This window comes from Amblyomma americanum, chromosome 5 (genome assembly GCF_052857255.1).
Source record: "Amblyomma americanum isolate KBUSLIRL-KWMA chromosome 5, ASM5285725v1, whole genome shotgun sequence".
NCBI lineage: Eukaryota > Metazoa > Arthropoda > Arachnida > Ixodida > Ixodidae > Amblyomma > Amblyomma americanum.
The window spans coordinates 40665116-40692897 of NC_135501.1; the positions used below are offsets into that span (position 1 = coordinate 40665116).

At 45.4% G+C, this 27782-nt stretch overlaps 1 protein-coding gene across 3 annotated transcripts in view; it reads right to left on the reverse strand.

Annotated features, from left to right (window-relative positions):
• The window catches only part of LOC144132398 (saccharopine dehydrogenase-like oxidoreductase), an 87085-nt gene extending 63886 nt beyond the window's left edge, over positions 1–23199 (reverse strand). The window contains exons 1-5 of one of the 3 annotated variants that reach the window (XM_077664782.1): positions 22936–23199; positions 22577–22877; positions 8546–8652; positions 5317–5397; positions 3504–3621 (exon numbers count right to left, since the gene is read on the reverse strand). In XM_077664782.1, coding sequence (XP_077520908.1) covers positions 3504–3621; positions 5317–5397; positions 8546–8652; positions 22577–22754 — 484 coding nt within the window. In that variant the 5' untranslated portion in view covers positions 22755–22877; positions 22936–23199. The remainder of the gene's footprint in view (positions 1–3503; positions 3622–5316; positions 5398–8545; positions 8653–22576; positions 22878–22935) is intronic. The other 2 variants (XM_077664784.1, XM_077664783.1) reach the window with 2 other exon arrangements.
• Positions 23200–27782: the final 4583 nt, after the last annotated feature.

Consider the following 27782-nt stretch of genomic DNA (forward strand, 5'->3'; position numbering starts at 1 on the left):
ACAACTAAATCATGCCTGTCACACATGTCCTGCAGCATGCTTCCTGTCGAATCCGTGTACCCATCCAGGTCTTCTATGTGTGCATTCATGTCGCCTAATATAATTATCTCGCCCTGCCCTCCTAGCTCATCAATGTGGCTTGCAATACATTCTAACATTTTCCTGTTTTCCTCTTTGGCATTAACCCCTGTCCACAGGTATACAAAGCCAAGGAGTGTTTGCTTGCCTGCCACTGTTCCTTTTAGCCATAAATGTTCCCTGCATCCCAGTCTAACCCTTTGAAAATTCATACTTTTATGAATAAATGCCCCAATTCCACCTCCCTTTCTGCTGCCCTCTGTTCTATTGCAAAATTCCCATGCGTAGTCTGGGTTACAGGGTGGTTGCTCCATGTCTCTAAGATGTGTTTCCGCTAAACCATATACCATTAATTCCTCCTGTCTTAACTGTTCTTCTATTTCCTCCCATTTCAGTCTATTCCTGCCACCTTGCATGTTAATGAAATTTATATCTGAATTAACTTGGCCCTGGAACGGTAGCGGCACCTAGCGGACAAGCGGGAAACTAAAAATTGTCGACATCGGCGGCTTCACTCCGGCCTATGGAGACGCGGCGCAGTGAGCACACTACCCAATATTCTAGTGCACTGTAACCGTATAGACCTCCCGCATGTTTTTAAACAAACGAGGTGGCGCTGCAGTCGCTAGTGAGCTCGTGGTAGGCAAAAGGTCGGAGAGTGGCGTCGCGGATAGGTGTTGAGCGCGGGTTTTCAAGGCTTGTAGGCGCGTTTCCAGTTTCTGCGAATCATAGCAATGGTCGATGCTTCCAACTTAGTAATTTGTTGAAGTACACGAGCTCGCATTGGCCACGTGCGGCCTATAAAGAGAAATAGTTTGCCACTGTATTGTATATATGGTTAGTAGTAAACATGTAGAAAGCGTTCCTGCCGTTTATTTATGCGCTAGGCATTGAATAAAACAAGTTTTGACACTCTGCACTAGCCGGAATGATTTTACTTCGGGACAATAGTGAGGGGAAGTGCTGGCCTTGTTTCGTCGGAGCAGACATGCGCTCATCGTCTGCTGACATACGTACGTGTCGCGCTGTGCGAAAAGTGGGGACAGCGTCGTGTCTCTGATCTCCTGTCTCGCTTAGCGCTGTTTTCAGCCGCATGACCACGCACCGGCCAGGCCGACTTGTCCTCTTGTTAAGCTGGTCGATTTGGTGAAAATTTTTTATTTCTAGAATTATTTTCTTTCCTAGCCCTGAAGTCTAGTTTCGTGACGAAAAATTATAGCAAAATATTGAGTACAAATTTATAAATTACGCTCTTTAGAAGTGTGGTCGTCAAAAATTGAGGTAATTTCTTTGATTTCAGTGCCGCATTTCTTTGACCAAAGCGAAAGCGAAGATGCCATAAACGAGGGAATAAACTTTAAGGTTCGTTTTGTGACCTCTCACATTTTCTGCGACTGGATCACTCACCTTCGTAATTCGCATGAAAATAAAATTATTTCATTTGTCGCAAACTATTCCTGAGACGTTGAGGAGCGTAATAAATCTCTCGATTTTTTTCCCTACACGCGCAGTATTGTGTTAGTTATTTTTTGTAAGAAACGTTTTCATGTAACTATGCATGCATAAGTACTGATCATATAGAAAAAGAACTAATCGCGTCATCATACAGAACAGGGCTTTATGTACATGCTGGCATAAAAAAAACTGCGGACTATCTACTCAATTATTTGAGACCTTGGGGGACTTGACGACGGTGTTAATTATAATTGCCCAGAACTGCACCAGGTATAGCTATAAATAAAAGGAATGACTGAAACTAGCGTAGGAATTTCATATTTGCACCAAGTTTAGTTACATATCGCATGCATGAATAACGAAAACACTTTTCATGCCACGTCCCCTCTCAATCTCGCCACGTGTCTGTTAGTAGCACGCCTGCGGCTGCTTCTTTGCAAACAAGCTTCGCGATCATGTATTACCCCATGAAACATGACACATGCATGATACAATGAAAAAGCATATGGCGTTTAGCACACTTAAGGTACGCTATTCTAAGCATACCAACGCGACCGCGCAAGATTGACACAACTTACCAGACTTCTTTCTACTCGAATGAAATAATTACGTCGTCATATCAAGAAACAGTTTCAAGTAAATATTAAATTTCATAAAACGCGCCAATAAAACATGGTGTGCAATTAACAAAAAAACGCATTCCTTGGGGGCGAATGTACCTGTCGGCGCCCCGTGCACTCCGGCTCAAGGTGATAAGTACGTGTGCAGCTGCATATGTCTTTTCTTTTTCCTTTAGGAATTATCAGCCTACTATCCTGAAGTTCAGGTGAATGAACGCAGTAACTTGCATGCTATTAAGTGCATTGAGTGGCAGTGCCTAACGACTACCAGACCTCGTGCTTTACTACCGTAGCCCAATGCCTGTTAGCCAGTTTCCGAATGCGGCATTTATGCGCGAGAAACCTATCGAGGCTAATTTAATATTTTTTTATGTTATTACGCGGATCCAGCAGTGACGCAGCTGGTCAATACATGCTGCTTCTGCAGTGCACAGGCTTGAAGCAGCCGCCGGTACCTGCGGCAGCTGCGGTAGGCACAGGCAAGCGGAACCTGTTTTGCCTACCATGCGAAAGTCGCTGCTAACATCAGCGCCACCGCATCTTCGTGACGTCGCGGGGTGAAGGAGGTCCATACAGTCACGCTAGAGGAAGCGAACAGTGGCGCCACTAAACGCTTCCCTCACGGCGGGGTCAGGTGCCCGCCCCATAGAGCTACTACTACGCCCGCACACTTGAAGCCTGCCTTGTCCTTGCGTCTCCACTCTTGCCACAACACACCGCGTTTGGATGGAAGCGAAACGCAAAAGGCGTCATATGCTGTGCGATGTCAGTGCACGTTAAACATCCCCAGGTGGTCGAAGATATTTCGCAGTCATCCACTGCGGCACCCTCTTTCTCTTTTTCGTTCCCTCCTTTTTTCCCTTCCTCACGGCACAACTGAGGTGTCCACCTAGAAGTTATATCGTTACTGCGCCTTTCACTTCCTCAAAACCAATTTCCCTTCCACCACTGTTCTCGCTCAGAATTGCCTTTCATCGTTACCTACCCACTGCGATGGCGCAGCGGTTAGTGCACTATAGGCTACTGAGCTGGGGTACCCAACTTCGAACCAGGCTGAGCGAAATCCTCTCCCTCATTCTCTCAGTGGTTAGTTAATTGCGCTTGGCTTCCCTGAAGGGATTCAAGCGGCGCTGGCCATCGAGGCACCCAAGAACCCTACTTCCCTGTCTTCTACTCCCATCTCTCCATCTTTAATCGCTCGGTGGATCGCGCCGCGACCGCATATTTTGCGTGCACGTACGTTCCCGACGCGAAGTCCCGGAAGAGTATAGACCACACAGTTGTCGCGCTGTAACACTATGCCCGTTTTTTCTGCCCAAGCCTCTGAGAAAGTACGGAGGACACACACACCGTGGAAGTGCTGCCGCATCATCTCAGCTGGGATGCTGTCGAAGCCGCACGCGCTCAGGATCACGACTCCCTTCTCGCTGGCCTCGTCGTGGAAGTCGACCCGCATCTGCTCCAGGTACTGCACAAGAGGCAGCACTGGCGTGGGCATCCCAATGTGCTCATCCGAATGTGCTAGGCCATGATCACATCGCCGAAATGCTACAGTACACGATTCGTCCCGCAGTTGTGGCGCCAGACTCTTAGAAATAAAGGGCCAACAGGAGGCGAGAGGTTAGTCTTTTTCGGGACAAACTGTCCTGCCACTGGCATTCGTCTTTTTCTCGACTAACTGCAAACGGTTGAACTGTTGGTCGCCCTGGAAATGGTGCAACAGTTAACCGCCGGGAGAGATGTTTAATGAAACAATGCAAACGAAATTAAGCGTGATTTCTATCGTAGTTCAGAGTGGGATATGTTCCGACTGCACTTTACACATATAATAACGATAAAGGAAACAGAAATAAACACACATGAAAACACCACGATTCGAATCGACAACCTTTGGATTCGATAACGAGCGCGGACATGACCAGGCCACCATAACACACATTGTGAGGGAGAAAATCACAGCCTTTGAGAAGAACATACATTGCTGTGTTTTCCACTCGGATTGTTACCAAACGTATTGCTGTTTAGAGAACAGTACGGTGATTTTGATGTCATATGCTTTTTCAACATGCTGCGGTAAGCCTTTATACGCATTCACAGCGGTCTAAATCGTGTTTTTGGCTAAAAAAGAAGTGCTCAACTGTATATATTATGACCGGTACTTCACAACCATAACAGTTTTTTTTTCCTTTCCTTTCCTATCGTTTTTTTTTTTTGCGAATAAGGTGGTCTTATTTCTTGCGCCCCGCCGCGGTGGCTCAGTGGTTAGGGCGCTCGACTACTGATCCGGAGTTCCCGGGTTCGAACCCGACCGCGGCGGCTGCGTTTTTATGGAGGAAAAACGCTAAGGCGCCCGTGTGCTGTGCGATGTCAGTGCACGTTAAAGATCCCCAGGTGGTCGAAATTATTCCGGAGCCCTCCACTACGGCACCTCTCTCTTCCTTTCTTCTTTCACTCCCTCTTTTATCCCTTCCCTTACGGCGCGGTTCAGGTGTCCAAAGATATATGAGACAGATACTGCGCCATTTCCTTTCCCCAAAAAACCAATTGTTATTATTATTATTTCTTGCAATTGGCAGCTGCACATTACAGTCTAATGAAATCCAATATAAAAGGACATGGTTCACTGTTTTTTGTTACTGGCGGACAGCGGTGACAGGGAATTGACCGCTATTGCCACTCACCCAGTGTCGCCGATACTTACACAACATCACATATCAATTCCACAAGACTTGTCAACCAGTTTCCTGACTACCTTCAGTTAATATGTTTTGATGAATTCTGAACAGATCGTCTAGGTTACCAAAACATGGTTACACGGCAGCGTGTATGACTGAAATTACTCCTCCTCGTTTCAATTTGCTTAAAGCAGATAGAACATAGGGCAGAGGTGGTGGTGCGAAATATGTCAAATGGTGTTGATTTTTCCAGTCTGTTTGCGCACATTTTTTTTTATCTGCTCCTGCCATAGCACCATGCGAGGTTGCACTATGGGAAAGTAAATACATAAATAAGTGTCGCACGCGCATGTGCGCACGGATGTCTGGTTTCTACTCAGGAGGTCACTGCTTGCTCACAGAAAATCAGTTTCCTCGAAACCGGACTGGATTGCATATGGCCAGTCGCCAACAAAAGGAGCAACAAAAAAAAATTGAGTTGAATTCACCTGAGGTTCCCCGCTGATGTCAATGTGGTGGGTGCCACTATCGACGCACGCCTTGACCACTTGGCGCCCAAAGAAGCGGTACTGCAGCAGAAAAAAAAAGAAACGAAGGCAAGGATTACATATGGGCAAGAGCACAGAACAGAATACATGGGAAAACACAAATCAATTCTATGTAGACGCTGTAAGCTTTACCGAAAATAAATTAAGTCACAAATTGTTCCACTGGAAGTGCCTTGGTGTTACCAGAGGCTCAAATTATTTTGACACCCATATTGGAAACTGGGCTCCACAGCTGACTTAACCGTCTGGGATTCTCAAAAGATATTAAAAAAAAAAGAGGATAATTACTTGACAAGTAGACAAGGCACAGCTATATAGATGCAGAAAGATTGGATAAACACACAATTCAATAAGTTAAAAACAGTCGGTATCATTTTATCTTGAGCACGTACGCGAAGGACATTTACACTAAAAAAATCTGTGCAAAGCGAGCCTCTGAGCAAGGTGAGAGCCTATATAAACCATTCCTATAAGGGCTCCTTGGACCCGGAGAGGGGGCGTTTCCACATTCTCCTCGCCCGATAGAAAGGTCTATATACAGTGTCCACCTCATGCATGCCGAGTGATTCGTGCACGTTTTTAAGAGGACTTCAGGGTGTACAGCGCGAACACGAGGCTGAGATAATTAATCAACTGCGGGGCCATTAAGATGCCGTCATAGTTGCCCGCGGGGCTTTAGCCAACACTTAATTTGGACTGAATATTTACGCATCAAGAAAAACGAAATGAAAGACCAGCTGCTTCAATAAGCATTGACATGAGTTTGAAATTCATCTTTTAAAGTTCTGAAATCCTTGATACTAAAAATGTCTCGCAGATGACTTCTGCAGGTTTAATTCTCTCCCCAGCTGAGGCCATTTGGTGCAGGTTCGAATCATGTCGTCAGATTATATGCGCCAGTTGCCCTAAAATTGTGCCGCATAAGACAGGCTGGCTTTAATAATAATAACTGGTTTTGGGGGAAAGGAAATGGCGCAGTATCTGTCTCATATATCGTTGGACACCTGAACCGCGCCGTAAGGGGAGGGATAAAGGAGAGAGTGAAAGAAGAAAGGAAGAAAGAGGTGCAATAGTGGAGGGCTCCGGAATAATTTCGACCACCTGGGGATGTTTAACGTGCACTGACATCACACAGCAAACGGGCGCCTTAGCGTTTTGCCTCCATAAAAGGCTGGCTTTAAAGAGGCATTCCATAAAAGTTGCCGCCAGGCGTACCAAAAGTCAGGAGAGGGTATGCACGGGAGCGCTGCAGTCAATTTCAAGCAAATATATTAAACTCTGTTCAGCACTAATACAGGTAATTACTTTGTTTCTTCACTGTAAACTGCTTACATTGACGTATTAGCTCCTAATGTGGATGCTGCAAACTTCTCTAAGATGCTATAAGTTTCTGAGCTAGCACCAAGTCCACAATAGACGTGCTGCGCTCTTGACTGCAACTCATCATCATCAGCAGCAGCCAGATCACTACTACAGAATAAAGGCTCCCAGTGAACTCCAATTAGCATAATTCTTCGCCAGCCACATCCATTCTGTCCCATCAAAATTCTTAACATCACGTCCCCTTGGTGACCATTGGCCGCCATCGTATGCATTTTTTTGTGCGATAGCACTTCTAGCCGTTTTTTCCGATTTCGGACATACGTATGCACGTACCGCTATCAGTACGCTAAACACGAACGCTCGAACGCGTGTCTTCCACTGACATTAGCGCCGCTGGGACTGAAACACTATTAGTGTGGAAGCAGGGCACGAGCTGTCTCCAACTGCCGCAAACACACCGTGCAGCATGGTCTCGGACTCAGCGCACAGGGGGTGCAGTATCGGTGCAGGACGCGCAATCGAGCGTTAGTGTCAAGCGCGCTGACGGCGGTACGTGTACGTGCCTGAAGCCTGCTTTCTGGCAGGTGCCCACCTGGCTGTAGGCAACCTGCCAGGTGTACACACTTGGCAGGTGAGGACCTTCAGGTTGAAAGCCTTTTGGTCAAAGGCCTTTATGGTAAAAAGCCTTTAGGTCAAATGCCTTGAGCACGTAAGGAACTTAAGTGCCCGCCGCTACCGCACGGTATTCCGTGCTTTATAACCAGGCTAAACTGCCTGCTGTTTATTTTCTTCAAGTGTAACTTCTTACAAAGGTAAGGGTGAGGGCTAGTCGGTCATCCATGACGAAGCACTGCAGCGCAACACACAAAAATTGACACACAAACTGACGTCTACCTATCTTCTAAATGACGTGCCCCGTCAAAGGGTATTATTCTTTTTGCAAAGTTTGTATGATGTCAATAACTACAGCCAGTACCCTAATTCACGTTGCTATCTTCATGTCTGCAGATACTGTAGAAGCTTGGGCAAGTTGTTGTGACATTGTTTTTCAGCAGCGCACTTGTCTCGACATTTGTCCCTTACGCTGCTGAAAAACACTGTCTCTCAATATCCCTATATCTATTCTCTGCACAGGCAGCTAAGTTTTGCTCTTTTTCCTTTCGAGCTTTTTAGTAAGATTACAGGTTTCAGCCTCATATAGGTGAGCACTCGCAAGATGCAACTGCTAGGCATTTCCTCTTCGTGGAATTAGATAATCTGTTGTTAGTGGTCTGACAGTAGCTACCAAATGCATTCCAACGAACACTTTTTGGTCTGAGATTCATGCACTACCTAGTTCCAATATACCTCATAGCCTGTACTGAATAGTTGCTGCTTTCTCAACTTGTTAAGAATTACTTTAGTATCCTGCACATTAATATTTTAGCCAACAACTTAACATTGTTTTGCCCTCAACCATCAACCGTGATACATACCTTGAATTCTTTAACGCGGCAATGTCTCATCTAATGGGACGCTACCGAATCCTTCATGAAATCTTATGCGCAGTTCTTAACACCTATCGCTTCATGCCATCAGCGTAGGCATAACAGTAAAAATAGAGGACATCAAAGTGTGCAGTGTGAACACAGCGTTGCGTCACGCTTACTCCATCCATTCGTCTCCTGTACTTCATTTTTGCATTTGTAATGAAAAAAACGTAAATGGACCAGCTTTGCTTTATGTAATCACACTTAAGAAAGTTGACGCGCCTGTTCTGTGCCCCGCAACGAGACTGTTCAACAAAACCAAAGGAGCGAATGTCTGCAGCCAGAAACCGGTGCTACAGGCCATGCACCATACTGACCGGCCCGACAGTGTTGAGCACAAGACGGGTCCGCTTCGCCATGGCCAGCAGGGAGGCCTCATCCGCCACGTCAGCCACTATGAGTGGCACTTTGTCCAGGGCATCCTCTGCACAACGCACTCGGCCGCATCAGCAGTCTCTCAAGGCGTGCCACGCACACAGCGATCACACACGTAACACTTCAAGAAACCCTTATGGGTCCGAAAAGGAGCCATTCTCGCATTAATAAAAACGATATTTGATGTCGCGCAACAAGTCTATTCAGTTTCTATTTTTTATATGCGCAGCCCCCGTAGTATGCAGAATTCGAGATAGAAGGAAAAACTGCGCCGACCTATCAGTAGGGCCCATGCAACGGTGGCCCAACTAGTCCCCCCACCGTACATTACATCCTCATGACCTGCTGCACTGCGAAGCTCACTCCCGCGCGAAATAGTGTAAAGGCCATTCCGCTGCAGTGCCCAAGGAATATACAACTATGCGTATAAAATATTCGCAAGCAATGCAAGAAAAAAATAACCTAAGTGTTCAAACTATACGCACGCGAAGTGTCCATCAGCTGCCACGATCCTGGCTTACTCATATATCCACTGCAGCATTATTTCAGCGTCACGTCGAAAAGCTAACATTTTCCGCCATTTCTCTCTTCAGTATTGCTGCTGCGGAGTGGGAGGCTTTTTTCGGAGGGTAGGCAGCGTGCGTCACGCAACCTGACTTGTTCTCCTTTGTCCGTTTTTTTTTTTTCATGAGTGGACGCTAAAATCATCTCCGTTGTAACGAGGTGATGACGGGTGCCATCCGGATCGGTCTTTTTTCCTCTGGCCTTTTAACATATACTTCAACCTCGTAAGCGATATACTGAATCTACCTTTCTTACTTGAACACATATTCCGATGACTCGTATATATTCCAATAGTTTTCTACTGTCGTCTACCCCAACACATCCCCATCGTCTTCGTTGTCCGAAAACCCAGTGTGTGCCGATATCGACGTCTGGATAGGTAGCGCGACAGTCTAGCGAAATATGTTAATTGCGGCTCCGATTTGCGTTAAGACAAGACCTGCATTCCTCGTGTTATCGTGCCTCCCCGCGCTGGTAAACAAGCATGTAACGAAATTCGCTTGTCCCTCTCAGCGAAACAGCGCAGCGACAAAGAGTGGAGCGAGGGTCGGTGCCAGTCCTGTATACTCGCTGCGCTGTTTCGTTAAGAAAAATCACGGGCCAACTCACTCAGCTTCTGTGAAACTTCTGTTATATAATGTTTTTGTGTTACCCCTTCTTGAATACTGCTCCTTAGTTCGGCGCACCACAGGAGTTACCAATTTATGAAAATTGAATTTATTGCAAAAAAGAGCCGTACGGTATATCGCTGGCGCAACCTATTGCCATCCAACCAAAGAGCGTTTTTTGAGACACGTTGCACTTTCTGTGTTCTGGGTATTTGATTACAGACTGGAGATGACTTATAAATCTTATATCAAACCTAGTGATAGTGGTACCATTTTACATACAGAGTTAAAAGAAAATCTTGGAAACAGATAAACACGACATAAAGCGAAATATGTTTTTCCAGTACCTGGCGCGTACTCATATAAATAGTCATTGCATTTCGTTATGCCCAAAATGTTAAACAAACTGAGTTCTGCTGGATTCGATCCAGTTTGCTTACCAAGCCACCAAATTAGCTTTTTTTTTTTGTCGAGAGAAATTGTTATGAATAAAACATTGTTTTGTTTGCACTTCCTCTTTAAGACATCTTTGTATATTTTTGTTTTATGTCTCAGCAGTTTTTCCGCCGTTTTCTGTTTGTGTTTCCTGTGCATTGCATAAATTACATGTACCCAAGATACTGTACAGACATAGACGTGTTTGCTTGTGAACATATGCGAATTGATTTTCTCCTGCTTTGCTGCTATGCCAATTTAGCCCGACAAGCCGTTTTCACACCTTTTAATCCTCGCCTCACCTTTTCTTGCTAAAAGGAACTGAATATGCTTGAACTTGACGCTCTACTCCGGAAGCGTGCTCACTCCGGCAGCACAGCACCGCTCCTCTGTCCATTTCTCTCCTCCTCTTCCTCCGCAGGTAGCGGTGGCGTAATGCGGCGTGAAAAATTTAAGACTTCCATGTGCTGTGCACGCTAGAGGACCCCGGGTGAGCGCCCGGAGCCCTGCGCTACGGCGACTCGGCCTCACTCGTCCAGCGCCCTTCATTTCTTCCCTCGTGCCGCGTTCCAGCCGTCCACCGCGAGTGAATCTCCTCACAGCCACGTCATCGCGACCTTCGTGTTTCGCCGACATGAACGCTCCGGCGAGACACGTTATTATACCAGAATCAAGAGCCGCTCTCGGGCGCGGCCATTTTCCGCCGACTGGCGCGCCGCGTTGCGGGCGTTTCTTTGGGGACTGCGGGGCGGCGGCTGCTCCGCGGCCGCACCTGCATATAGCCGCGACTTACTTCCCTTCGGGCGTTAAAAAAACGTTGTCCAGCATACTTCCACAGCGTGGTTGTGTTGCAAGAGGTCTTTGCTTTATCAAAGGGATAGAACTGATGCGTTACTCATGACATATAGTTCGGCATTCACGTTAATTGTGCCGGCGATTAGCACGCGCTCGCGCTTATATCGTTACTGTCTTGGTGTTCCATGACAGTGAAAAGCTTTTTGGTCAGTATCAAGTATTATGTGCCCAGCGAGCATGAAATTTCAATTCCAATGCGCTCTTAATCCTTCCTGTCGGCCATAAAGCACCCACCACAAATGGGGCTTTCTTGTCGCTAGCTACGTGGTGCGCCGGTCACAACAAATTATTGTTGTGAGCACAACTGAGTCACAGGGCAAACAGAAAACAAATTTTGCCATGATTTCTGCTGTCTGGCGCACAAAAACGTATTCTCGCTTAATTTATTCAAGATTTAATCAATATCAGCAGAGAGGCCAGGTTTCACAAATTCTGCGGACCGAAGTCGCGTTTATTTTCTTTGGAAGCTCTCGGAGCATGTGACAGCGTTGCGTAGCAGTTTGGCCACGTGTCATAGAATGTAATATAATCGTGTATATATTGCTGTGATTCAGGTAGGTACCAACAGCAGAGAGATACTATACGGTCAGCCCTTTACCCCGCGGACCCATCTGAGATACATACGGAAATAGAAACTTAAATTGGTGGCGGTCGTGCTTACATCCCCATGCACGAAATGTCTTTACGGGAGCAATAGCAAGATCAGTGCACGGATGTCTAAGACGTACTGGCTATTGAAAACACGCGCTTCGCCTGGACAACCTTCGATCTGCAGCTGGCCGATCCGGTTACCGCTTGCACGTCACTGCACCATTCAGTCAAATCAATAAATATATAATCTGATGCATAAAATTATCACAGCTGGAAGCGTACGTAAAAAAACGGCAACAAACGACACGCCAGCTCAGACATGTGCTTGTAAGAACCGGTTTTAAATCCACACCGTACCTGGTCGACTACCCTCGCATATGTGTGTCAGATAACCGTAGAACGGCCAGGAAAAATGTGACTAGTGATGCACAGCACACACCCACATACGTTAGGTGATAGAGCGCATCAGCGACGGAAGCGAAGAACACGTAAACACGCATTCTACGCGCCGCCGGCGCGACCCGACCGCAGTCCAACGTGCCGCGTGCGCCGATAGATGGCGACTGGTGTCGAGAGTAAGAGAGCACTCGCAGCCTGCGTGCGAGGGTAAATGACCGTCTGCGGCAAGGCGAGAGAGTGAAGGAGCAGCCACGACGGCGGGAAGGCGATGAGGGGCGCTGTCGAGGAGGCAAGGAAGAGGAGGAAAGGTAAGCATCAAGCGGTGCCGCGGCGGCAGCGTGGAGGCCACGAAAGGGAGCGCGTGGCGGCGTTGGCCTTGACGCTGGCGCATAAAGATACGTATCGCCGCTGCGTTTGTCGCGCGTTTGGTGTACGGCCAGGACAGAGTGTTCGCCGCTGTCGGCATGCGACTACCACCTGGACGACGCCAAGCAACAACTCGCTCGCGAATGGAAGCGGACTTGAGCTAGTCGTCTCAGATGGGCTCGCCAAAGCGGCGAACTGATGAAGAGCGGCTGCTGCCAGCTGCCAGAGCGCGCGACTTGTCAGCCTTAGTGAGGCATAACGGTCAGTGTGGACAGAGAGAGTGCTGTATACAGCTCACATTAAATCAATCACAAACAATCGATCACTGCTGGACTTGGGGCCTGAAAATAATTTTTTTCGCTCTGAGCACAGAATATCTTTTAGATATCTTGAAACGTGTGTAGTCGTCATAGGTATCTAGGGCTACAAAAGATATCTACAAGACGCTGTGACACTCGTCTAGAAGACATCTAGCCAAGGTGTCCGGAAGCTGTCTTAGGGAGGATTTTTATGCCTTCAGCAACAACGCAAAACGCTTGCTAATCCGCTTAAGTTGTCTGCAAGACATTCTGCTTCAGAACCCTGAAGGCTTCCTTACAAGATGTTTTATGGCTTGAGCTATATGCAGCTACAGTCCAATATTTATGTTTAAACAGGGAACACCTCCCAAGAAGCGTGACCATCAGAAACACAGAAAAAGTTAGCAGGTTACCAACATGTACACGCTTGCATAACTACCTGTGGGAGGTATATTTTATTGTCCCGGACATGCTATTCCGATTCCTGTGTCACATATACGTGACAAAAAAACTCCCTGCCCACGGAGCACCAATCCATCTACTAGACTTATATAATGCGTCTTGCCAAGATGAAGAGGCCTTTATAAGGCGTCTCAACCGACCTCTGCGACTGTTATCGAATGTTCATAAGACGTCTTGACCAGATGTGCAAGACGTCTTTCAGATGATTACAAGGCATTTCTAGGTATCTTGAAACACTTTATAGACACCTTCTAGCTCAGCTAATGCTCCCAGGCTTTTTAGCTAAAAGACTTTTTGCAGGACTTCTTGTAGATATCTCAACGACAAATTCTAGAGTTCTACACGGGCTTGAATGCAGTATAGCAATCGGAAGTCTCAACAACTCATTTTGGGCTGTCCCCGAAAGTAAACTGCCTGGCCGCCCACTGAGCACAGTACGCGTCTCAAATGCACAGAAATATAACAGTGATTTTAAGTAAAAATTGAAAAATCCTTCACAAATGTCTAGAGGGTGTTTCTACTTGACCTTTTTACGTAGAACGCGTGTGTGTACCCGTAAAATAGCTATAATTTCTGAGTTTCTTTTTTTCTCTGGTATCAATCAATACTCAACTAACAGAAGGTCGCATTTAACCAGACTAATTCCTATGCAATAGACAATAAAATACCTTCAGTATAACTTCGTAGATCAGCAGTTCTCCCCGTGGACATTGCAGAGGTCATTGAAGTTGGGTATATGAACGAGCGAAGCTTTCCTCATAGTACAAGTTGAGTGCAGGGTTTGTACCCTTTGATGTTTCGTGTGCTTGCATGGATGAGTGTGAAGGTTTTTGTTAAGCAGTACTTAAGAAATCTTGGCCAGTTGAGACGACATATCTTGTGGGAGCACTAGATGAGCCAGACGATAGCCACAAGATGTATCAAGATGTCAAAATTGTGTTTGCAAGCAGCTGACAAGTTATCTTATCAAGACATTTATAAACGTTTAGTAACAGTATCAGAAGCCTGTTGACATGCCTACAAGACGGTTTATCTTGACAGTTACAAAAAGTCTGACAAACATTTGTGGGTGTCTGGAAGCTGTCTTTGAGTCAGCTACGGAACGTCCTCTAAAAACATCGTGTTGCTCAAACAGGCGGAGCATAAGCTGAGGTAGAAGACATTTGCAGAACGTCTGAAAGGTACCTGGAAATATCTTGCAAAACATTTATTAGATGTCTGTCCAAGACATTTTCCAAATGTTTGCAAACTGTTTGAGATTTTCTTATGACACCTTGAAGACGGGTTGGACATGTAGGCAAGATTACTTTTGGTCGTCTGAAAGAGGACACAGTGCCCAGAAGACATACTGTTGAGTTTCTAGACTGAGCTTTAAAATTCAGCACTCGTAAGCCCATCTGAGTTGTCAGCTTGTAAATTTCGACTTTCACAGTAGGGTGTGCGCTGGCAGTGTGATTGAGTGCAGTTCATGCGCAATATACCTTACGGCGCCTAGGCTATTGTCACCTTTCCGGGATACGGCAAGAGCCGGAAATTTTTCTTAGGGCGAGCGTCAAGAATGACCCTCAATTGTGGAAAATCCAAAGGGCGAGCTATGCAAAGGGATTTTGGCACATATCCTGACGATGATGTAGCACTAACGTAGCATTTTAACAGAGCTAGGTAAAACATAGGTAATGGTCAATTTTCAAGGGTCGAATCCGAGAGAGCGGCCACAAACCACTCTGTCCGGGAGGGCTGCGGGTTAATTTCGGTCATTCTGGATTCTCTAATGTGCAGATAAATATAAAATGTGTGTTTTTCCAAGCCGTCGCTACTGGGATACGGTCGCCGCGATCAAGTGTCGAAGCCACAGCCATATTCTAAATAACGAAACCCCATTTGGAATGATAAAGCAATGAGCGATGCTCTTTAAGCCGCTTCATACTGCTCCTGTATATCAACTTTACTCATGGGAGTAAGCTGGTAAGGAAAGCGCAGTACACGCCGTGTGCGACGGGTTTCTGTCCTTGGAAATTCTTTGAGGATGCTACGGCATCTTAGTCGTACAGCTGATCAAAATGCAACCGTCCCCATGCCGCCATTTATCTGTGCCCGCCCGAACGATGGCGCAGTGAACATTCCGCGCGCGCCAGGCATATCCCGACTCGAGTGACACCGATTAGCTAACAACGCAAGCACCAACTCTCGCTTCGACATGCATGCGCAGCAGGCGCATTGTCTTTGTTTCTTTCAAGCGGGAAAGCCTATCTCCTGATGTCCAGATTTCTCGGGCAAAAATTTTGAAAATTGAAAAATTGTAAGACACTCTTATGGAAATATTGAAAATATTGGTCCATTATTCTGATATGTAGCAAAATCTTTCCTTTAAAGTGTTTCCATCAACCGCATCGAACAGTTAAGACTGCCATCGAAAACGAATGCGGAACGCTTTTCACGATAGGAAAAAGTCAGAAGAAAAAAATACAAGACTGCCGTCGGTGACCTGGGGATATTTTATTTATTTATTTATTTACAATACTGCCAGTCCCATCAGGGACCATAGCAGGTGGGCGAACAAAAATGACAAACATGATAAAAATTTGAGCCGTGCACTTTGGAATACAAATCAAACACACGTGAACAGAAAGGAACAAGAAAAATACAAGAAAAAGTAAACATTAGCAAGGAAAAATAAAAATACATGTCTAGGAGTCGGGTAGAGCATTGCAATAAGGAATTCAATTAGAGCACATGGGAACACAGCAGCGGAAAAAATAAGACTTTCTTCACAATTAATTAACAATCTAATGAAGTGATGAGAGGCGGTTGAGTATGTCAGTGAAACTGCTTTATTCGTTAATTGATAATGATTCTATCCGTGACGTGAACTGAGATAATGTGGTTGCAGTTATGATTGAGGGATCAAGGCGATTCCATTCTCTGATCACGAGGGGAAAGTACGAATACATGAACGTGTCGTTATGGCATGAGTATTCTGTTATCGCGGCTGCGTGTTTATGCCTCGACGGGCGTGATTGCGAGAAAGATATGTATTTTGATACGTCTATCTTGTAGTAGTTGTGCATCAGGTGAAATAAAAATTTTAGTCGTGCTTGTTGCGCTCTTGATGATAGCGTCTCTAAACCCGAAATAGCCGCGAGGTTAGTTGGTGAATCTGTGCGCTTATATTTGTTGTGTATAAACCGCAAAGCTTTACGCTGTACTTTTTCTAGTTTTGTTACATTAGTCACTGAATGGGGGAACCAAACTGTGTTAGCGTATTCTAAAACTGGTCGAACGAAAGTAGTATATGCGAGAAGCTTTGTCGATGTGGGTGCAAGGCGCAGACATCTTCGAAGAAAAAATAGTTTGCGTAATGCTTTCGAGGTTATGCTAGCAATGTGCGCGTCCCATCTGAGGTCAGAAGTTAGTGTGATGCCTAAGTACTTATGCTGGTGAACTTTCGTCAGTATTCTGCCATTAACAAAGTACGGAAAATCATAAGGTTGCCTTTTTCTTGTTACCGTCATGCAAACAGATTTAGTCGTGTTTACCGTCATTTGCCATGTTTTGCACCATTCGGTTATTTTGTTCAATGAATCGCTGAGTGAAATGTGGTCTTCGTAGCTGTTAATTGTTTTATAGATAATGCAGTCATCGGCGAAGAGTTTGATGTTAGAATCGATATTGTTGGTTATGTCGTTGATGAAAATTAAAAATAACAGTGGCCCCAACACGGATCCTTGAGGTACACCTGATATGACGGGTACTGTCGCAGATTCCATGTTCTGAAACAGTACGAATTGTGTCCGGTTTGATAAGTAATCTGAAATCCAATCTAAAATTTCCCCATCCCCGATGGCACCCCGTAACTTTGCTATTAATTTGTTGTGGCAGACGCGATCGAATGCTTTAGAAAAGTCCAATAATATAATGTCAGTCTGGCTACAGTTATTGATGGCGAATGCAAGGTCATGCACAACCTCTGTAAGCTGTGTGACGGTTGATAGCCCATGACGGAATCCATGTTGGTTTGGAGATAACAGATTGTGTGTATCAAGGAAGTTTGTTAGGTGTTGAAGGATGATATGCTCGAGCATCTTGCAAGCCGTGCTGGTGAGAGATATTGGTCTATAGTTCGATGGTAATGTGGTGTCTCCTGTTTTGTGTATTGGTATAATCTTTGCCTTCTTCCAGTCGTCCGGTAAAGTTGATGACTCGAGAGATTTACGAAATATTAGACCCAAGTATCTGCTGCACCATTCTGCGTATCGTTTCAAGAAATCGTTTGGGATATTGTCTGGTCCGGGTGATTTTTTAGGGTCAAGCGTGAGTAATAGATTAAAAATTCCGGCATCTGATATGATTAAAGGGTCAATGCGTGATGTTTGATTGCCGTAACAGTCCGGGAGATTACCGTCATCTTTTGTGAAACTTGAGTGAAAAAACGTGTTGTACGCATTAGCATTGTTAGCTCTATCTTCTGGAGACAAGTCGGATAACGGGTTCTTAGTTGGACGGAAATGGTTCCAAAATCTATGCGGGTTGTTTGTCAGAAAGTTAGGCAGTGTTACATTAAAGTAGTGTTCCTTGGCCCGTTTGCCTATCTCTCTGAACTTCGCGATTGCGCACGCTAGTTTTGTAGTTTTAGAAGGACATGAACCATGATTTTTGATAGAAATACGCAACCTTTTCACATGACGTTTAGCGTGGATAACATCCCTTGTTACCCATGGACTGTTTCTTTGTGGACGCTTAGTTTTTAGTGGAACATGATTAGTTATGCAGTGTGAAACCATAGTCTTAAAATGAAGCCAAACCCTGTTAATATTGATTGAGGGGTCGGAGACCATTTCACTGAATGCTTCAAATTCATGTGCGAGGTAGGTTAATATGCTGGCATTATCAGCCTTATCGAAGTTCAGTGTTGTCTTTACATTGTTATAGCGAATTCGTCTACCCGTATATGATAAAACTGCGTTCATAAACGGTTTCCTGCTCAAAATATCCAGAATTGCTGGGTATGTATACTTAATCTGCCTTCGCGGTGCCTTCGTCTAGGTACGGTATGAGCGATGTAACGTTCAGAACCAAAATTTCTTTCCACGTTCTTGACGGACGGTTATTTACACGTTCCCGACAAACGGAAAAATGTTGTGGGTCCCCCCCCCCCCCCCCCTATTCCGGGGTCCCTGCCCGCAGCAACTTGTCAAGTGTGCTGTCAATGCGTACTACGCGCCTCAGCCAATGAAGGCTCTCTCTAGCTACCACGTGACTCAAGCAGCCGATCGTAGCGCTACTTTTGCTGCGTACTAATGCGAAAGCATTAGATGGTTTATCGGCACGAAAACTCTGCGTCGCCCCAAAAGTGACGCCGTTTCAGAACTCACGATTGCTAGAAACGGTGTGACGTCATCAAGGGTGTGGAAGAAAATACGGAATGTTAGCAAGTAATTGCCAGTGCTAGTACTTACGAATGCACCAGCTACAAAGGGATAAGACAGAGTTATAGAACTGAAATAGAATTATAATAGAATTGTATTGTTTTCGGCGTTATTGCCACGTAAGTTCCTTAGTGCCACCAGTAATTTTTTGCTCCCGTCGTTTATTTTTGCTTTTGCTGAGATATCTGCAGTATTGCGGCCATCAGACGCTCTGACCTCTCCCCTTCACGGCCATACAAAGATAACGGTGCTGAGTCTTTGGAAACCAGCGGGACCCGCGATGCACTGGGACCACCAGAATCGCTCTCAATTCAAGTACAACGCAGCGAGCCATGAAAAGAAAAATGCTAGGCGTAACGCTAAGAGACCGGAAGCGGGTAGAGTGGGTGAGGGAACAAACGCAGGTTAATGACATCCTAGTCGAAATCGAGAGGAAGAAATGGGCTTGGGCAGGGCATGTGATGCGAAGGCAAGATAACCGCTGGTCCTTAAGGGTAAGCGGAGTAGATTCCAACAGAAGGCAAGCGTAGCAGGGGCCGCCAAAAGGTAAGGTGGGCGGATGAGATTAGGAAGTTTGCAGGCACAGGGTGGGCGCAGCTGGCAAAGGACAAGGTTAATTGGAGAGACATGGGAGAGGCCTTTGCCCTGCATTGGGTGTAGTAAGGCTGATGATGATGATGAAAGTATGAGCCCTTTTTGTGGGAACATTTTTTAATGTCATATAAAAACAGGAAATTCGTCGTCTATCTTAAAAATCATATTGTTTTATGTTAATCAAAGAGTTGTCAAAAGTTTCGGGGAATCCCCTTAGGTGCAGTGGAAGATAAAAGTGGTGAACCAGACAAAAAAATCTAGTTTTTTATTTTTTTAATCTATACTCAATATAGATCTAACGCCAGCGTTCATAACATTAATTTAATTCAGTGTAGGGAAAATTGCTCTTACAGTACACAAATAAAAACGTGAGCAGTGCAATGAACGAAAATAGTTACGATAGCATCAATTGCCATTGTATAATAGCAGAATGAACAGAAACAAAATGGCCCTAGAGCCATTTTGTTTCTGTTCATTCTGCTATTATACAATGACAATTGATGCTATCATAACTATTTATATAATAGACATTTTTTAAAAAACCGCCAATAATAAAAAAAATGCGCGATTTTACTTGCTTCGGTTCATTCCACAGCTGTATAAATAAATACCCTCGAAAACAGAACCCTAGACAACCGTAGCTCACTTGGAAAAGCGTTGGACGCGAAATTCGGTGGTCGTGGTTCTGGATCCCATCGGAGAAACGTGGCGCTTTTTCTTTTGCTTTCCAATCTTTAAGCGACAAAATAATTACGCTATTAATGTCCCACTGATCAGCATCATAAAATAAAAAAAAACATACCGCTTGTTCTCCTTGGTTTCGGTGTCGGTTGGCTTCCTTCATGTATGTGTGGCAGCTCATTTTCTTTTTTCTCATGTTTTGTGCGACATCCGCAGACGGAGAGTAAGATTTAACGATACGTTGTTTTGATTGATTGATTGATTGATTGATTCAATTTTATTTCTCAACATTCATACAAGGCATGCTTGTGAAGACATCTGGATCCCTAGCTAAAAGCTGGCTTCACTCATTGTTTATAATATTTCTTCAATGACTCAGGAAGAGTTTTACTATGTTTGAGTTCACTTGGAAGCTTGTTCCACAGCTTAATACCAACATGGGCCATCCTTTCTCCATAGACATTTTTCGTTTTCGGAAGAAGGAAATTTCTATGAGTGGCGTTGCGAGTGCATAGTGGTGGGATACAGAATAGCGATGAGTGTAACGGGTAATTGTCTTTCAGGCATGTGTGTATTGTCAAGACAGTCCTGTATTCAAGTAATGATTGTAGTGGCAGTATATCCATCTGTTTAAAAAGAGGAGCAGTGTGGGCGTTGTATCCTGAATGTGAAATGAATCGAATTGCCCTTTTTTGCAAGACCCTAAGTGGTTCCAAATAAGATCGGTAGGTGTGGCCCCATGATTCAATGCAATATGATAACTGGCTTTGAAAAATTGAGAAATAAATAATTCTGAGTATGTCATTACCAAAATAATCTCGGCATTTGTACAGTGCAAAGCATGCTGCAGCTAACTTTTTACAAAGCGCCTGAATGTATGGCTTCCAGTGTAGGTTCTCATCTAGAATTATTCCAAGGTAAGTGATGCTATTGACAAGTGCAATAGGTGTTCCCAGCCATTGCACGGAAGGCAGGTTTTCATGTATGATTTTTCTGGAGCTCCAAAATATTATGCATTTTGTCTTATTAACATTTACAACAAGTTTATTTGAAATAAACCAGCTGCACAAAGTTTCCAATTCTCGGTTTGCGGTGCTAATAAGTTCCGTTGTAGATTCATGAGCACATAGAAGAGCAGTGTCGTCAGCATACATAAAAACAGAGAAGTGTTGTGTGAAATGCGGCAGGTCATTAATATACAAGGAAACAAAATCGGACCAAGGACTGAACCCTGAGGCACACCAGCCGTAACTGTTTCAAAGTCAGATTTTACACCGCTAAGTTGGATCATTTGCCGCCGATTCTTGAGATAACTTCTGAAGAATTCTAAACTGATACCTCTAAACCCGTAATGCACCAGCTTTTTCAGTAAAATTTCGTGATCAACAGTGTCAAATGCTTTCTTGATGTTCAAGAAAATTCCTAAGACTATTTTATTATCATTTAGGAAAGTGTTGATCGTGTCTGTTAGCGATATGACGGCCGTACCAGTTGATCTGTTTGGTCTAAAGCCGTGTTGTTGAGGAGATAGCAAGGCTTCTTTCTCGAGAAATATTTTCACTCTCTTTGCAACGAGTTTTTCAAAAAGTGTGTTTATGCAGCTTAATATGGAAATTGGGCGGTAATTCTCAACGTGGTTACGGTCACCATTTTTGTGAATCGGTACTATTCTAGCTAGCTTAAGCAGATCGGGATAGGTGGAGGAATAGAAGGCAAAGTTGAAGATTTTTTCAAGTGGCTCGCATAAGATATCAATGCATTCCTTCAGCGCAATAGAGGCAACACCATGACATCCTTGCAGGCAACACCTTGCAGGCAAGCTTTCAGTGTGTGCCGACAATACGCCTCTCACTGCCCGTCATGCAGCAGCGTCCAACCCTATACCACTCCATGTAGGAGTGCCCTAAACCACCCCGGCAACCCCACACCGTTACTACCTTTTCATGCATGGAAGCTGCTCTGTCCAGCTCTGGCACGGGTGATCAGCAGTGGCTGATCGCCGCAGGATAACAGAAGCTGTCGGAGTCCTTGACTGAGGCCCCCGCCGACAACGATTGGTCTCCCAGTCAGCCTTTCTAAATAAAGTTTTCCCAGTGTGCTTCAGAATGTCTCGGGTGCCTCTGTTGTGATTCTTGAAACGACACACGCCATCATAAAAATAAAAAGTAAGTGTTCGTAGGCTGGCATCACAATCCAGTCTGCGCCAAAACGCCTCGCGGAGCTTCTGCGAGCGTTCAAGTTATTAAATGCAAGAAAAAAGCGACATATATGTCAATAAACAATTCGTGTTAGCCTAAACTGAATAGTGAATAAACAATCAGTACTGCTCTGAAAAGTGGGTAATTATTTTGATGTAAAATTTTAGTTCCGTTTCGTGAGATGCGCAAACGGTTACAACTTGGGCTGTACCTTCGGAGCGCTGTTAGTCAGAAACGTAATTGTTGTTGAAGTTCATTCAGAAATGAGTTTTTGTTTTGACGAAAGAAAATTTAAAAAAAAGTTTTTTTTTTTCAAATATGTTCAGTTTTGAAAGTGACATCGTACTACGGTTCACATACTACGTTCACACGTTTACTATCATCCTTGCAGAGCTGTACACGTTGTGACAGTGCACAGACCCGCGGCGCAGCCCGCGAAAACTCAAACCGAGCCCATGAAACTGAGTGCCACCGCAAGTGATGCGTCGCGCTCACCTTCGAGGCCGAGGTTCTTGGCGGCCGCGCGCAGCGTCTGGCGCAGCTTGTCGGCACTCCGGCCGGCGACGCCCCAGCGCAGGCCCTCGGAGGCGCGGTGCAGCTCCTCGACCACGTACACGCCCGTGACGCCCGTGGCCCCGAAGAGTACGATGTCGAGCTCCCGAGGTGAGGACATGTCGCCGCCGATGTCCACGCCTCGCTCCTCAGCCCGAGCAGATACGCGTCGCGTCGCACTTTCCGCCTCGCACGCCTTCGCCGTTCAGCACGCTCGAACAACCGCCCGCACTACCGGGTCGCCCTGCGCCGTTTATCGACCCTCCTTCCGTAACACTCACGAAGGCGGCCTCCAGACTGACCTTGGCGGGCCGCGCATTCGTCAGACCAAACCAGGAAATTTTAAAAGCTCCGTGCAAAGCGTGGTGCTGGTGGAGTAGCGTACAGATGGACGTAGCGCTAGAGTTACCACCGCGCGGCGAAGTTCTTCATATGAATATGGGTGCGTTGATGGAATGAACAATGCCTTGTTTAGATGGTTAATAGGTGACGGGAGAGGTGGATGAAGAGTTCTGCAAATGTTACACGTGGCGTCAATTGATGGCGCCACCTACCTGAGCGGCGTGTAGCGCGGCTATTGCGACGCGTCGCACGCGTTTATACCTTCGTTTGTGCGTGGCATGGAAACGCGTGGTTTCATTCCGTGCGTGGGTTCACGCATGGGAGAGGTAAGATGTGAGCAAGGGGAGGAAGTCGGCGCGTTTGGTGATGGCAATCAACCCCCCCCACCCCCACCCCCTCCTCTTGAAAGTAGACGCCGGCAGCCCGCAATGGGGCCCCTCCAACGGAACGGTGCAGTGGGAAGTCGGCATCGGTTCGGAAATCTCTTTAGTAGCTTTTTAACTGAGGGCAGGGGTTAGCTACGACAGCCAGCTCGCTTTTTTTTTTCGGCACGCGATTACTGGGTCCTCTACCGTTTGCAAAGAAGGTCAAGCGTTCTCTAGGTCCTTTTGGAATCCGTTCGCTTCTGACTTTGGTTGGGGACTTGGGTCATCTAGACTACTTATTCTTTAGAAGTTTGTCCGATTTTTTTTTACGGAATCACTGTTTTTGATTACATCATCCTCCGCATCCTCATGCCACCTTGTCATGAGTCGTCGCTTGGGCCTCGTCCCACCAACTTGAATTCAGTTGAACTTCATTCGCATGAAGTACGAACTATATAAACCAGGAGACACGAGGGAAAAGCTGTCACAAAGGAAGGCTTGACAGAGCCTCACGCCACCGAATTGGCATTTGCGCAACACAAGCACCAACTTGGCGTCTATGCAACACAAAATCCACATTAGAAGTCGAGCCCACTTATGACGAACCTCGGTCGCGTGGATTGGTTCGTAGTAAGTGGACTTTTCAATTTACAGCAAGAACATCGAAGTTCTAACAAATTGTCGTTTATTTTTTACAAAAGTTCGTTATGCGCGTCGGCTTCCTAAAAGGAGACCATATCATATGGCACTTTCCAAGCCTTCAAGAACGCTCGTACTTCTTGTTCCTCGCCGAGGCCATAAATACCTATACAGTAAGCTGGTTTAAGAAAATGCTTTAACTAATCGCAGTTTTAAAGTATTCACGGCAAATAGCGGCAGGCCGGTCTGTAATTCGGCATCGCCGTCAGACTTTTGGCAGCAGGGCAACGCTCGTAATTCGCTACAAAGGCTTCGCCAGTGTATGACTTCGCGATGCCCGGAATCCGGAGCCGTCACAGGAGAAATCCTGTCCAATTGTGCGTCGCTACAAATCCACATGCCTCTATATATATGGTAACCTGATGCAGTTATCAATAGGAGGTGGCTTTTAAACGCGGCACCGGAGGTCTTGAGCTTAGCAGGTAAGATGTCGAAACCTCGTTTAAAGTCTTCTTCACTGCTAGAACTTCGCATGTTTTGAAGAGGGCATTTTTTTTTTCGTTATCAAACGTAAGCATTGAGTATTTTAGTAATGAAAATCTACCACAAGGCTTGGGCACCATACCGAACCCCTAAAAGGAAGCGTGCAAGAGGACAGCTTAGTCACTTTTTTTTTTTTTTTGGTGCCAGCGAGGGCTGCGAGTTGGGGGGTCAACGTATAGGCAGCAGTATCACTGTCATCATTATTATCATCATCCTTACTACGCCCGCTGCAGGACAAAAGCCTCTCTCATATTTCTCAAGTAACCTTGCAGTGTCCTGTGCCAAATGCGGCAGCCTCATCCCCACGCACATTTCATCCGCCCACCTAATTTCCTGCCACCCCCTGCTACGCTTGCCTTCTCTATAGGAATGCAGTCCGTTACCTTTATGATCGGCGGTTATACCTTGCGTTCGCATTATATTCCCTTCCCAAGCCCACTTCTTCCTCTTGATTTCGACTAGGATGTCATTTTGCCGCTTTCGTTCCCTGACCCGCTCTGCCCTCTTCTTGTATTTTAACGTTACACCTATCGTTTTCCTTTCCATGGCTCGCGGCAGTACAGTGAAAAATATATTGCGCGTCACGACCTTTGCCGATTTTTTTAGGACGTGTTCGCATAATTTTCGCGTGATTTGGACACCGCCTCTTTGAAGCCTTAATTTAAATAAAAATAGCCCAAATTACGCGGGCAAATACGGTACATCATTAGAACGCAGTAATGGTCGTAAGGGGGTAATCACTCATTAGCATCCATTCAAACGCAGCCATGCGGCTACAAATGAAAGATATACAGCTTCCACACAAACTTCGTAGTTGAAGAAAAATTCTTTCCGGTACGGGATTCGAACCCAGGACCATGGTTTGTCCGGGGCAGTCGCTCTACCAGCTGAGCTAATCAGGACAGCCAGCAGGTGGTACGGCGAGCGAGAATTGAAGAATGACTCGAAATGGGAACGGTGTTGGTGCAATGTTTATCTACGAAGTTTCCGTGGAAGCTGCACAGCTTTCGTTTCTAGCCGTTTCGCTGCACCTGTATAAATGCCGATGAGTAATCACTCCCTTATTAAAAATCTACTCCAGACTGGGGGATTCTCCTAAACATCGGACCGACTAGTCCTCGGTGATCGTTTTTCACAAGGTATGGCAAATGTGGGAATGCGTTTTTGACTGTTCGGTTCAAACCGAAAAAGGCCGACAAAAGTACGGCGAATTCGGCTTCTTGCATGGTTTTGCTTCATCGTAAACCAGTCACGCGCGCAACCTTTACACATTTCTTATTGTGTAAATAGTTTGTGTATATTACCTCTCCCCCTATCCTCTCATCCTGTCCTTTCACCTCTTTCATTTCATTTCTCCATTCTGCCTGCTATCCTTTATTTCCGCTCCCCCAGCTCAGATGCTTCAGTATCGATGGCAGATGCCGGGGCTAGCAAAAATCTTATCCTTCCTTTTATTAATATTATTTTAATAAACCACTACTACTGCTACTACTAACCGAAAAAGATCAGTATTCATAGCTATAGCTGGCTTTTGAGTACGAGTTACACGGAGTCAAAGTTTAAATTAGAGAAGCTATGGGGACGTAATGCGGCGGTATTAACATTGCATAAGCATCGCGGTTGTGCGATTTTAGTTAATTCTCCGCTATATTCCGTTTTTTTTTATCTGCCCTACCGTTCAATGCATCCTGTTCGGATTCTGCGTCTGTTGTTTTTCTTGGATGTGCTGTTCAATTGAACATGATAGAGAGTATTGTTTGATATCGCCTCTTCCTTTACGCAGTACAGAAGCAGCTGAAGAAAACATTAAGCTGAGCTCACATGTAGCGGGTTTATTGCGCAATGTAAAGTGCGAGTTTGATGTGAGAAGACAACTCCACTCATTCGCCGAGCAAAAGTAACAAGACCCTCGGCTACAAAAATTGAGGCTAGAAATTGTATTGCAGAGGTCGTAAATGCGGATTGCGAACCATCTATATTCGGATTAATAATCTCCCTGCAACCTGTTTTTATATTTTTTTGACGACGCCTGGAATACATTTTGCGCCGTCTTTTTACTCAGACATTAAACGACCTATATGAACACAGATTTTCCTCAGACGTCCTTGACGCGTCTGTTCCGTCTTGGATAGTTTAGTTAAAGGCGTCTTCTATCATATTCGGGGCTACATGAGGGGAAAGTCTGCACAATCACTGCGGTGTCCAATCTAATTTTAATAAAAATTTATCTTGACACACTTGAGCTATATGAGCACAGAAAAATTCGTTGGAGGCACTTAGATATCTCTTAACTGCGGGAAGGCGAAAGCCGTTTGCGACTCATTGCACTGATTTGAATTTGCCGCGCTTACTATAGATGCCGCGAAATTATAGATCTTATCATGATCTTAAGGTTACGCGACCTTAAAATCCCGTGAAATCACTAAGTCACGTGACATTGTGATGTCAAGTGACCTAGGTGGCGATGTAACGGACGAACGGTCACCGCGAGTATCAGCCATTCCTTAAAACACATTCCCAACATGTTCACGAGGATCAAAGGGGATAGACACACCAAGTGAAAACACCTTTATGGCGCTTGCAAGCCTTCCGCATTGAGCAAAACTGGGTACAATCGTGCTTCCTTCAAAAGAAATAGCAAAACTGAGAGGGACTACGTAGCAGTAAACATTTACTGCACTTAATGCAAATAGAAATGAAATGAAATAAGTAAATGTGTTCATGCAGAGTTATAAAAAAAAATGTTAGACGATGACAAGGTTCCGGCTACAGGCGGGAAACACCTAAGTGGCATTTGAGTTATATATGTTAGTGGAACCGGAGCGATACCCAAAAAGAAAGCAGGATGCAAAAGGTGGTGGTGGTAGTAGTGGTTTTTATTAAAATAATAGCAAAAAGGAAGGAAAAGATTTTTGTTTGCCCCGGCATCTGCCATCGGTACTGAAGCACCTGAGCTGGGGCAGCGGAAATAAAGGATAGCAGGCAGAATTGAGAAATGAAATGAAAGAGGTGAGGGGACAGGAAGAGAGGATAGGGGGAGAAGTAATATATACAAACTATTTACACAATAAGAAATGTGTCCAGGTTGTGCGCGTGATTAGATCATGTTGAAGGAATTAAAACGCGCACAGCACTGCGTTGGCTACAACAGGATTGGGGCGTCCAGTTATTAATCGTTCAAGGTAGAACTCGCGAAGCGTTTGGTCACTGCGTGTAGCTACCTGACGGAGAACAGACGGGACGTCAAGGCCGTGTGTTCG